Raw genomic sequence first — 12,816 nt, forward strand, 5'->3', positions numbered from 1 at the left:
CCCCCTGCACTATTTCACCTGGCATCCCATTAATATAATTATTTATTAATAATTTAATTAAATCTCTTTAATCCCTTAATGTTTCCCATCGTCTTTTCCCAAAACTACGTGTTCATCCAGAAAATGATCTAATCTCCAAGTTACCCCAGGAGACAGTTTTACTGGATGCTGTTCTCACTCATGACATGAATTGTCATCCTTCCAGCTTCTGGTAATAGTTTCTTCACTACTTGTTGCCTGGTCCCTAAGCTAATGCCATATTTTTGTTTTTGTTTTGTGTTTCTGTAACTATAAGCATCCCATGTCAGGAGCCAATTACTCTATGAGTCAGGATAGCCTGGGTTATGCTGCTGTCAAAAACAACTCCAAAATCTTTTTCTTTCTCAAGTTATGTATCCCACACAGTTGGCTCCGTTCATCTTGATCCCTGAGGAGCGCTAGCTGGGAGATGAGCATCCAGGAGCACCACAGCGGGAGAAATAGAACATAGCAAATTGAGCATGGGCTCCAGAGTGACACATGCCACTTTTGCTCACTTTTCTTGCACCAAAGCAAGTCACATGACAATGTATAACTCGGGAAAGACAGAGAAATGCCACCCTGCCCTGTTCCCAGGAAGCTGAGAGATGGATCTATCTGATGAACAACATTGATTACCTAAAATTGCACAGTGCTAATCACATTCTAATTATATATATATATTTTTTGGCCAAATTCATCCTTGTTAAAATTTTATGAATCATTTAATTGGATGTACACATTTAGAGTTTGATAGTAGTTAGTACTTAAAAACAAATCTTGATCCAGAAATTTAGATGACCATATCATTTTATAGACATTTTACTAACTCAAGAGTTATTTTTGTTGAAGAATAAAACCCAAACCATAAATTTAGGATACTTGCAGTATTTAGGTTCTAAAAATGCCAGCCATCTTTAAAAAATTTCAATAAACTTGAGTTTATAAACTATATCAAAGAAAGTTCTTTGGTTACCAGAAACAGAATTTGACTGATTACCCTAATCAAAAGAGAAATTTGGGGAAGCATTTAGGGATATGTACAGAATCAAAGGTAAAGACAAAAGATCAAGACTTGATGACTGGGAGTTCCAAAAGTTCATGAACTCAGAGGGAATAACATTATCCTCTATGTATGTCAGCAGACTGAATGTCTGCATGTCTCAAACCTCCCAATTTTAAAGGGAAGCAGAAGTATTGTGAATAATAGAAAACAGTTTCTCAATTACTCAGTGTGACGCAAATTGGTTATGACTTTTTAAGCATTTATTTGTGAAGGGGTCATTTAGGGTTTATGTGTCTGCAATGCTAATGTGAATGTCTTGAAAATTTTAAGACCTATTAGCACCACTGCATGAGTCTTGCTTTATGTGAATATCTCAGATTTTGTTGAACGATTCTTTGTTTTATAGTGACAGTGATGAAAAACCTCTCAAAGGAAGCCTTCGATCCCTTACCAGGGATATGCAGGCCACAGAAAGTGCCGACAGCTTAGTCCAGTATGGAGAAGGCGACCACGGTCTGTTCAATGAAGATGGATCATTTATCGGTGCTTATGCTGGATCTAAGGAGAAAGGATCTGTTGAAAGCAATGGAAGTTCTACAGCAACATTTCCACTCCGAGCATAAATGTATCCCATGTAAACAACATCAGTGGTTCATACCAACCTTCCATATTTATCTGTTCAAGGGAGCAAGAACTTTCACGTAGGAATAGAAACGTATTGGCAAAAGATTTCATCCAGAATTCGAACATCTTGCAATTATGTTGAGAAAAATAGCACTGCCTTGAAAAAATAAAATACCAAGCACTATAGGCCTATATTGTTTTGTTTTGTTTTTCAGGTGCTGAAAATTCAGAACACAAAACATATCCTGTATTTAGATTCACCTCAACTGAACCCAAAGTATCAATTCAGTGTACTCCATTTTTGCCTGGATTTACTGTTCACTGTGTTTGCATAGTTGTTGCTACCTTGTGGGTTTTTCTCTGTGTGCACATTTGTATTCAGTCTCTGAGAACTGTCTTAGTGACTTTGCTTCACTACAGGTAAAAAGATGGTAAGCAAACTGGTTATTTAAAATGTAAAGAGGAATATGAATGTCTTATTAAAGCAGTTCATTGAATATATACAGTCTAAATCTATTATTTAAATTGTTAGTAGCAGGAGTCTTAGGTGAACAATCAACTCGTATTTATTGAGCGCCTGTTTGCCCAGAGATGGTCATGTTAAAATAGAATGCTAACTTTTTCAGTTTCAACATGAATTTTTTTATGTCTATCAGTTCTGACATCTAGAACCATTTTCTCTTTTTTCTTTTTTGGTTTTTTCCTTGGACTAAATTCAGCTGCAAAGGAAGTGGTGGTCAGAAGGTTATCTTATGAAAGAACAGGCCAAGCTATCCATGATGCTAGAGCCTAATAGCTAAACCTAGTTAATATCTCCATTTCTAAATTGACTGCTTTTACCCTTTTTCTGTGTTTATATAATGGTATGCTCGCATATACTTCATGAATGCTTTGTACATATTATGTTAATATTTACACAATTTAAAATATAGATGTGTTTTATTTTGAAGTGAGAAAAAGAACATTAACAGGCATGTCTGTACAGCTAGAGTATATAGTGAGATAACATGCCAATAGCATGAGGCTCCAAAACTGAAGACTTTGTATAGAGCATTTGGATTTTGTTCTTATATTGCTTTCTGCGACAGTCTCAAAATAAAATATCATATAAATATTGGAAATGTTTTCCTATTTTTCAAAATAAGTTTTTATTGTTGAGTATATTCTTACCCTGGCCCCCAAAAGGAAAAAGAACTGTTTACGGTAGAAATTTCCATATATATGTTTGCCTTTCACATTTTAAACATCTTCAGGGTGGGCTCTCTTTGCTCTTCTGTCAAAGTCAGTACAAATCCAGGGAATTAATTTCCTGGCGTGTGGGCTACTAGTCCTTCTAAAATTGTACATGAAAATGGTTTAAAAATATTATGAAGGACTGTGCATGAATGCCAGTAAAATTCAGTGTTCAACTTCTCACTTTATGGAAACATTTGTTAACCCTACCATGAAATTCTTAATTATGTTTAAGTGAAAGTGACTCACAGATTTTCCTTTATTTTTTGAACTGTAGCTGTGGCCATATATTGTTAAATCCTGACTTTGATTTATGCAGCCCACTGTATTTCTTGTGGACCAAGATTAGGGATGTTTTTACAATGGTCAATGCAGGAATCCACATGGAGTATCTAATTGTCATTTTAAACCTTGTGTGTCCTCCAAAATATATAGGCAGCAAAAGAATGATTTAAAACAATGTGTCATGGGCTCAGGATTTGACCAAACTCCCAGAAGAAAGAGTTTCCAAAGGGGAAGGTATCTTGGTCCTCAACCTATGTATGAGGATCCACACATCCAGCAGTGCACCTTGAGCTTCATCCCCATCTGATTTCTAAAGCACTTTTCTGGAGGAAGAATCATCATGTTTTGACTTATCTGGGAGGAATTCCTGGTACTCAGCTACTGATGAGGCCAAGGTTAGGACTTCTGAGTGTAGTTCTGCTGTTTTTCTAGTTCCTCTTCTTTGTCATCAGCCAAAAAGGTTTTAAGAAAATCATGCAGGTTGGAATAATCTCCAAAAAGCATTAGGGTGTAGATTTATTATAAATTTGATAATCTTTAAGTTAGAAGTTAATGCAAATACTGAAGTGTTTCATTTTCCTAGACTTCAATGTTTCCCTTTAGCAGTCTGAGTAATAGGAATGTTCCTGCTCATATATTCTCAATGACCAAAACTCACAGATAGGATAAATGACATTGCATTATCACTGCCTTTTGCTATTATTCTTCATACCTTTTCTTAATATCATTTGGCTTCTACTGGGAATCTTCAGTGCAGAAGGAATTGGTTCGTAACTAACTTTCTCTGTTAACTGTCAATGTTATTTTAATGTAATAGATTGTATATAATCTCAAGGATTGTTGGTGGGAATGAGTTCCTAGAGAATTGTCCAAGGGTTGGGAAAATCCAAGTTCTCTTCCTGGTTCCAGCACTGATTTTGTACATAAACCTTAGGCACGTTGCTTGACCCCTTTGCTTCATACTGTCTCAACTATAAAGTGCTAATGATTATCTCAGTTACCTTATCTTTGTCACAGGGTGTTCTTTTTTATGAAGAAAAATTTGAAAACGATAAAAGCTAAGATGCCTTTTAACTTCATAAACAAACCTTTAATCTAACGATGTATCAAAAGCCACCCCACACATACCAACTCAACTTCTTTCCTGTGAGCACATAAATATATTTTTATAGAAAAACAAATCTACAGGAAATAAAATCTACTGTTCAGTGAGCAGTATGATTTGCACATGCCATCAAAATTATTAATCAGAAAACAATTAAGCAGGGTCTTTGCTATACAAAAGTGTTTTTCACTGATTTTGCATGTGTATTTGTAGAAAATGTGAATTTGGTGGATTATTCTATTAGTATAAAGGCATCTGATATTTTAGATGTACCCATGTTTATAAAAGTGTAAAGCACAATGAAATTATGCTGGAAGTCTCAAATAATATTTTTTTCCTATTTTGTATTCATGGAAGAGATGAGATAAAGAGAGAACAATAATGAGAAATGTTGGTGTGTTTTTCTAAGCATTTAAAACATAATTGCCAATTGAAGCCCTAAATATGTTTACATGCCATTAAGATATGATTCTTGTAACAATTTTAAATTGATTATAAAGGGATTGGGTTTGTAATCTGTGGTAGTATATATCCTAGTGTTCCCATAGTGAAATAAGTAGGGTTGAGCCAAAGCTTACTTTGTTTTGTGTCTTAAATTGTTTGATTACATCATCAAAAGAGATAAAAGGTATGTAGAACTGGTTCACCTGATTACTTTTCTTTTTTTGGCTTAGATTAATACAATAGAACTTTATTAAAATGTGTTTGTATTGTAGGTGGTGTTTGTATTATGCTTATGAATATGTATGGTTTAAAAATATTTTCATTATACAAGAAATTCAACTTTCCAAATAAAAGTTCAACTTCGTGTACTCTAAAAATGTTTGTGTTCTTTTCTATCCAGACAAGAAGAATCAGAATTTATAAATCAGCCTTACCTCCAGTTGCCTCTGATCCTGGAATATCTATAAATTAAGCATAAATTAATAAAGTATAAATGACATATAAATAAAGTATTTTTATTTGAATCACTATACTTACAAATAGACCATTTAATAGCAACATCTACAAAATGTAATTTGCCAATAAATTCAGTGCTTAATGATAAATGTAAAATTAAGATGAATGTGTATTCATTTGATTGTTTTTAGAACAATGTAGAAATGTCAATTTTCAAGAAAATGTCCAATATACTATAGTTTCAAATAAGGCTAGCGAGTAATTGGGACACCCAATCTATTAAAAATTGTGATTTTTGCAAAGTGTTTTATGTGTATTAAGCACTTTACATACATTATCACATTTACCTCTGAAACTCAATCTTCTGTTTGTAGAATTAAGGCACAACATGGTTAAATAATGGGGTGAGTGTAACCAGCATGGGCTAGAGCTGGAAATTAAACCCAGTGCTGTCTGGCTCTAAAACTCAGACTCAGAATCTATATTAGTATATTAGAATATATATTAATATATGCTTTTTTATTCTCTCACTCCTCCACATTATCTTAGAAATGCTAAAGAGAGGTAAGTTTGAGTTTAATGTTGACTTAGTGATCATGTTTAGAAACTTCTTGGTTTTAAGATATGTGATCAAAACATACAATAGGGGGAAACAATATTATATGTATAAAACAACTGAATATGTGTAAACTAAAAAGCAGTAATTGAAATAAATTGAAAATCTGCTGCCTTACAATTCTGTCAAGAGGAAAATACGGCATCTGAACTTGTTGGACTCTGGAGTGTCTGCAGACTCAATCTTAGGTTTCTGTCCCTCTCTACTGTCCCTCAAATGTGTCTTACACGTCAGGCTTGATTGTCATGTGCAGACACATGACCTCAAGGTATTTTTAGCCCAGAATTCTCCATATATCTGATGCTTTTTATTTATGACTTCCTACTTGACATCTCCTCTCCTAATGTTTGAAGGATATTTCAAACTCAGTGTTTCCAAAGTGAATGAGTAAGTTTCCCCTTCCCAATCTGTCCAACACCCTGCCCCACTCCTCAACTGTACCTACAGTTAAGTGATTTTCAGCAATAGTAGCCATCCAAGTACTCAAGCCAAAAACGTAACTTTTTCGCTTTCCCCATGCTCAATCCATGACTAAATTCTGTTGATACGATTGCCTATGTATCTCCTGGATCTACCCACTGCTCTGTACTGTGATCATTTGGCTGGGCCACTTTCATGCTAACTGGTCTTTCTGTGTCCATTGGCTCCCTCTCCAAACTTTTGACCACTATACAGGCAGGGTGATATTTGAAGTGCGTATCTGTTCATACTGTTTCCCTATGATGACCACCCTCCCCACCCCCCACCAATGACTTTCCTTTGCTCTTAAGATAATGACAAAAATCTTCAATTAGTAGTCTTCAATGTTCTGCATGGTCAGACCCCTACTATGCTCCCAATCCCATCATTCACCATTCTCCCATTCCTCTCTCCAATCCTGTCATAAAGATTGTATCAAAGACCTCAGATTCTCTAGGCCTAGTCCATCTGGTACCAGCCACTGGTGGCATGAGCAGCTCCACTCTATAGACTGCAACGGACTAACTGCAGATGGGAATTAACAGTAGTGCTCATGATGTACCTCTTGCTGAGGGGCTTTTCCCTGAACACTATGGCATGAGGTGCTGGGAGACCCTGCCTGGTGCCTATTCAGGTTCAATATGGAAACATAGAGAAATGAACACCATATGGAGCAAATGTTTATCCAATGGGAGAAGGGAGCTGGTGGATAAATTCTAGCCCTCTCTCATGGCCCCTCTCCACTCCCTTATCCTGAATGGTCCCACAGATTAGAGCAATCATCTGCATTTAATAGTGGCCAACCCAATAATGCACCTTCTGTTGGGTCTTCCTCTTTGCCTGACTCTCTTTTTTCCTCATGCCTAATCTTAACTTATTAGGATTGCACTCCCTAATAAATTAATAGCCCGTATACTGATTGCTGTAGACTCTGCTGATAAGGACTCCAGGCTGACTCCTAATCTTTTATCAGGTCCAAATATTTGTCAAATTTCTTCCTGTTACGAGCCCCTTAAGTTTCTTCTTCACAGAATCACTGATTTGCTATCAAGTTTAATGTTTCTTTAGGGAAATCTCCTAAGACTTACATAACTAGCTCAAATCACTCTATTTTAGTGTATCATAATATTATGTACCTTTCAATTTTTGGGGCTAAACACTGTTGCAATTTTGCACTCTTTTGTATGGCTACTTGATTACTGTCTTTATTTCTCCAATCAGTCTAGAAGTTCTATAGGGGCAGGGGATGCATCTTCATTTTTACTGGAAATACCAGCCATCTAGCATAGTGTCTGGCACTTGATGAACAGTTATTAAATATTTGTTAAATAAAAGAATGAGAGTCATGAAAAGGAGATATTCCAAATAATGAATGCATTTAAGAAAATTGTAGTCCAGATACTGAAAGAAGTCTTCATTTGTACCCCTAAACAAATTTTTATCCAGTGTTCTCCATCTTAATAAATGACCCACTATCCACTCAATTACTTAAGCCAAATCACTTAGAATCATTCTTGGATACATTTTTTCCCTCATTTTTTTTGGTCAGAGAGAGAGAGCACAAGCAGGGGGAGCAGCAGACTCCCTCCCCACCGAGCACGTACCCCAATGTGGGACTTGATCTCAGGACCCTGGGATCATGACCCGAGCCAAAGGCAGACGTCCAACTGACTGAGCCATCCAGGCGTCCCTTCCCTCATTGTTCTACATCACCTCCTATTAGTCCTAACTCCAAAATATATATTTACATTTATTTATATTTCTCTTTTTTTTTGCCCTCCTCTCCAATCTATAAAACAATCATGGGGGTGGGGGGCGCAACAGCTGGGTGGCTCAGTCGGTTAAGCGTCTGCCTTCAGCTCAGGTCATAATCCTAGCATCCTGGGATCGAGTCCCACATCAGGCTCCCTCCTCAGTGGGGAGCCTGCTTCTCCCTCTGCCTGCCGCTCCCCCTGGTTGTGAGCTCGCTCTCTTTCTCTGACAAACAAATAAATAAAACCTTTAAAGAAAAATAAAATAATAGGGAACTGGGTAACATATAAATCAGATTATACCAATAGTTTCTCAATAAATTTAGGTAAAATCCCTAATTCCTAACCACATGACCATCTATGAGTGAGCCCTGCTACCTTACTGACTGTATCCCATACAGTGTTCCTCCCAAAGTTATGCTTTGGCCATTCTGACCATCTGTTTCTAGAGCCCACTAAAGCTTATTCCTGCCTAAAAGACATTTGCAATTGCTGTTCTTTCTGTCTGGAATATTCTCCTGAATCTCGTATAAATTGGCTTCTGTTGTGATTAAATGTCACTTTTTCAGGGAAGATGTTTGTGATTGTCAGCTGTAAAGTAGTCAGGTGCTATTTATGCTATTCCTTTATATCAGTCATTACTGTATTATTTTATATTCTTATGTGATTTTTTTTCCATCCTTTCTCCCACTAGTGTAAGTTCCATGAGAACAGCAACTTCGTCTCTCTTGTTCATTGCTCTGACTCCCAGAATTGGCCCCAGTATATAATACATTCCAAATAAGTGTTTGTTGGGTAAATGAATGAGCTAAAGCACCAAATGTGAAACAATGCAACAATTAAAATACAGGAAAACTAATCTCCTTATCAAAACATAGTGAGCTGAGTTTTATATTTTAAAAATATTCATATATTTAGAATATACTAGACTTATTGGGCTGTTCATTTTGAAATATATAGAAATATCAAATCATTATGTTGTATACCTGAAACTAACAGAATGTTATATGTCAGTTATACCTAAAAAAAAAAACACCACCACCATGTCAACGAGAACACAAAACTGTATACAGAAGGTCTGATCATAGAAGAAAAAAATTTTTTTCCAAAGCTGATACCAAGCCCTCCTTTCTTCTGCTTTTAGGAAAAGAAGTTTTTAATGTTTTGTAAAACAATTATGTAACTCAGTAATTAACTTAGTAATAAGAATCAGTACAAATTTACTTTTGGGTAAACTTCAGTAAATTACATATCAAGAAACTAACTGCAGTACAATATATATTAGAGTAATTATGATGATTAAAATGTTTATAATGTGTTTGGAATTCCATGGGGAAAATGTTTATATTATGAAACAGTAAATTGCTATGTAGAGTATGAAAGTTAACTATGTTTTAAGATGAATTTACAAAATAATTATACATGCCTTTTCCATGAAATTAAACAGTGGAAGCATCTTATAATAATTGTACTGCTCTAATAAAATCTGTAATTAAAAGACTCAACCACTAGATGGAAGTGTTTCAAAGTAACATAAACTGTACAGAAAGCACCCTATCGCCAAGGCGTTTTCTATCCTGGCAGTTTTCAAGATTTAAACATGTATTACATGTGTATTACTTAGGGATTTTACACTTCATCCTTCACTTCTAAATTGTGATCTCATTATAATTATTACTGGCCTTCATTAATTCAAGTTTTGTGAATTATACAAGTCTTTCTTAATTTTGAAAGGATCAGTATTTTTCAAATCTTAACAAAGTGTGATAAATTATACTTAGGACATTAAAAAAATACTTTCTTAGTTTAACTTTTTCCTTCTGGTAGAATCTGATAAAAGTGATCTCTAAATGATTTATATTGTTATCTATTTCTAAACAAATTGATATTTCACAGTTCTTTAATATATGAATAACCCAAGCATGATGAATGATAAAATAATTTGTGATGAGTATATGTATAGCTAAATATTAATAGTAATACCCATATCATAGGACTACTGTAAAGATAAAAATATGCAAATAATTCAGCTCCGTGAAATGTGCTAATTACACATTATGATGTAGTAATTAAATACTTTTATAAAACTATCTATTAACTGAGGAGGTATAGTTATATTCATGTTGATAATTCTGCAGGAAAGAATTAGATGTCATTTGAAATAAACTATTTTGTCCAGAAAGGTCATTAGGTGAAATCTGAGTTGACATATAACCAAATGAAGCATTAATATCAAAGTCAACTTGAATGTCAGTACATAAAAGTTAAATACCTTTACATAATTGGCAGCTCTCAAATTAATAGTCCCAAACTTCAGCAGGCATCAGCATCCCCTGCCCAGCTTGTTAAAGCGTGAGTGCTAAATTCCATCCCCAGAGTCTGTGGTTCTGTAGATTTGGGATGGGGCCCAAGACTTTGCATTTTTAAAAAGTTCCCAGATGTGTTGTTTCTCCCGCCGGTTCAGAGATGGCAACTTGAGAACCACTGACCTACAACAATGCATAGATTTGAAAACAGTTAAACTTGAGAAAAATTCAAACAGAATGAAATGTTCCATCAGCTTTCTGGATATTCTTTTCCTAGAAGTAGTACATTGACTTTCAGAATGAAAAGTAATAGCATATTCCCTTCATGATTTATGGACTAAAATCCACAACACAGTCGTATCTATTTTCAATATTTTGTAATATCTGACAGATGTTTTATTTTTTACCCCAAGAAATGCTGGTCCAGGAAAAGTTGCTCAACTCCCTGTTGTATTAGATTTTTTTTTTAATTAAGCAAATGAAATATCTCATCTTGATGGACTCTGAGAAGTTATAAAATGGTTGGAAAATTGCTTCAGCAACCATTTTGGTTTTGTGGCAGAGCAATCTCATATTTGCTCCTGGTTCTCTCCCAATCTGAGCAGAAAGTCCCTCTGCACTGGGATAAGCAGCACAGAACTTCCTTAAATCCTTCAATACCCTTAATCAGCTCCTACCCCACTCCATCTGCTATTTCTTTATCCCCCCAGCAGCTGTTGAAGTGCATGCCTAAAACGTAAACCTCTTTGAAATTATCCTACTTCCCAGGATTCTCCAAGCTTCTCTGTTTCACAAATATTTAGAATGTTTTTGTGTCCACGGTAAGATAAACAAAACGTGCAAACTACAGTGCAAAATGGACCAGCATAGAACTTTGCTCTTTAGAGGGAAAGCACCTATATTAGTACTTCTTCCTGAAATTATAACTTATCAGAGGTAATATTCATCATTCTCTGGTTTTTCCGTGATGTTAGAAAAATACACAACCAAGTTGTAGCTGTGGCAAGTTCAAATCTGAAACATGTAAGCCCAGTGCAATAATATAATAGTAAAATTAAAATTTAAAGAAACAGAACACTATTAGTCTTCATAGAATTGGCAAAAATAAAAAATGATCATAATGTTTAAGGTTGGCAAGGAAAGTAGTAAACTGTTTATAACTCCTGCTGGTTGCACAAATTCGTAAAAAAAAAAAAAATTAAAAAGCTATTTGGTGATATGTATCAAAATGTATAGGAAGCCCCCAAAATATACTCTAGGAATATAATTAAGTATTAGAATATAATTAAGAACATTGTATTTCCTACAATTTATATTAAACTACAAGGGGAAAAATATCAATATAATGCAAATTTTAAAAATGGTATTTTTGAAATAACACCTGTTATGAAGATAGCATTTTATAGTGACAGAATGTCATAACAGAAACCTCTGGAGTTCATAATCAAGGAGTCAATACTCTGGCATATATATATATATATATATACATACACACACACACACACATATATATATAGAGAGAGTCCATCTATGTGCACATGCATATTTTCTGGGAAAAATGCATAATAACTTTAATATGATTCTCAAAGCTGCTCATATGCCCAGTTTGGCATTTAAAAAGAGGTCTGGGAAATTCTCTGAAGCCCAGTTTATTCACCATTCTTAAATTGGTTAACTAGTAAATCCCACATTTAATACAAGAGGAAACTGGAGTATAAAAAAATAAGTTTCTCAAAGGCACTGTGCTATTTATAATGTATGGTAAAGTGTATGGATACAGCAAAGTTCCCTATCTTCTATTTATATCCATATATTGATATATCTCTCTATATTAAAATATATATATAAAACCTCCATAACACATTTTGATGTTTGTGCTTTTATATTTGTCATTGTTCAAATTAAAATCCCTTTTCAAAAAAAAATGGGGTATCTAGTTTAATATCATTATTTTATAGAATGAGCCCAGTAAAAGGGATGTGCCCAAAGTCACATTGCTTATCTGTAGTGATGAAAGCCAAAAGGTAGGTATCCTCTGATTTTTTAGGTAGACTTTCATCCAATATTCCAGATTTCAAAGCCTGGCTCCCCAACTTTTTAGTAGTCTGACCTAACAAGCCTCTTAAAATTCAGTTTTCTCATCTGTAATAATAGCTAACTTTCAGGTTTGTGGGAAGGAATGATTGAAAAAATTATAACCAAAATAACAATGTACAAAATAGTCTCTTACCAAATGGTTGATGGACACTGTAAAACAAAGATAAATACTTATAAGATATAATGATTGTCATGTGTGAAAGCAAGTAAGATAATGACTGTGATGGTTAAAATGGAGCCTTCCATAACTGGTTGTAAAAAATATAAATCCCTTATAATTTATGTTATGGATATTTTTTTTTTTATGTTATGGATATTTATAAAATATCTTAACCACATCTGTACCACAAGTTACAGGAAAACAGTTTTTCGGTAGGAACTATTGAGTCTTCAATCCCCCCAGAAGTCACACATCT

At 34.7% G+C, this 12,816-nt stretch overlaps 1 protein-coding gene across 1 annotated transcript in view; it reads left to right on the forward strand.

The window, feature by feature from the left end:
* Positions 1-5,092, forward strand: part of CHL1 (cell adhesion molecule L1 like) — a 92,180-nt gene extending 87,088 nt beyond the window's left edge. The window contains exon 24 of the mRNA XM_081805844.1: positions 1,431-5,092. Coding sequence (XP_081661970.1) covers positions 1,431-1,647 — 217 coding nt within the window. The 3' untranslated portion in view covers positions 1,648-5,092. The remainder of the gene's footprint in view (positions 1-1,430) is intronic.
* The last annotated feature ends 7,724 nt before the right edge of the window (positions 5,093-12,816 follow it).

The sequence above is a fragment of the Leptonychotes weddellii genome, chromosome 1 (assembly GCF_054177405.1).
Source record: "Leptonychotes weddellii isolate Sample4059 chromosome 1, ASM5417740v2, whole genome shotgun sequence".
NCBI lineage: Eukaryota > Metazoa > Chordata > Mammalia > Carnivora > Phocidae > Leptonychotes > Leptonychotes weddellii.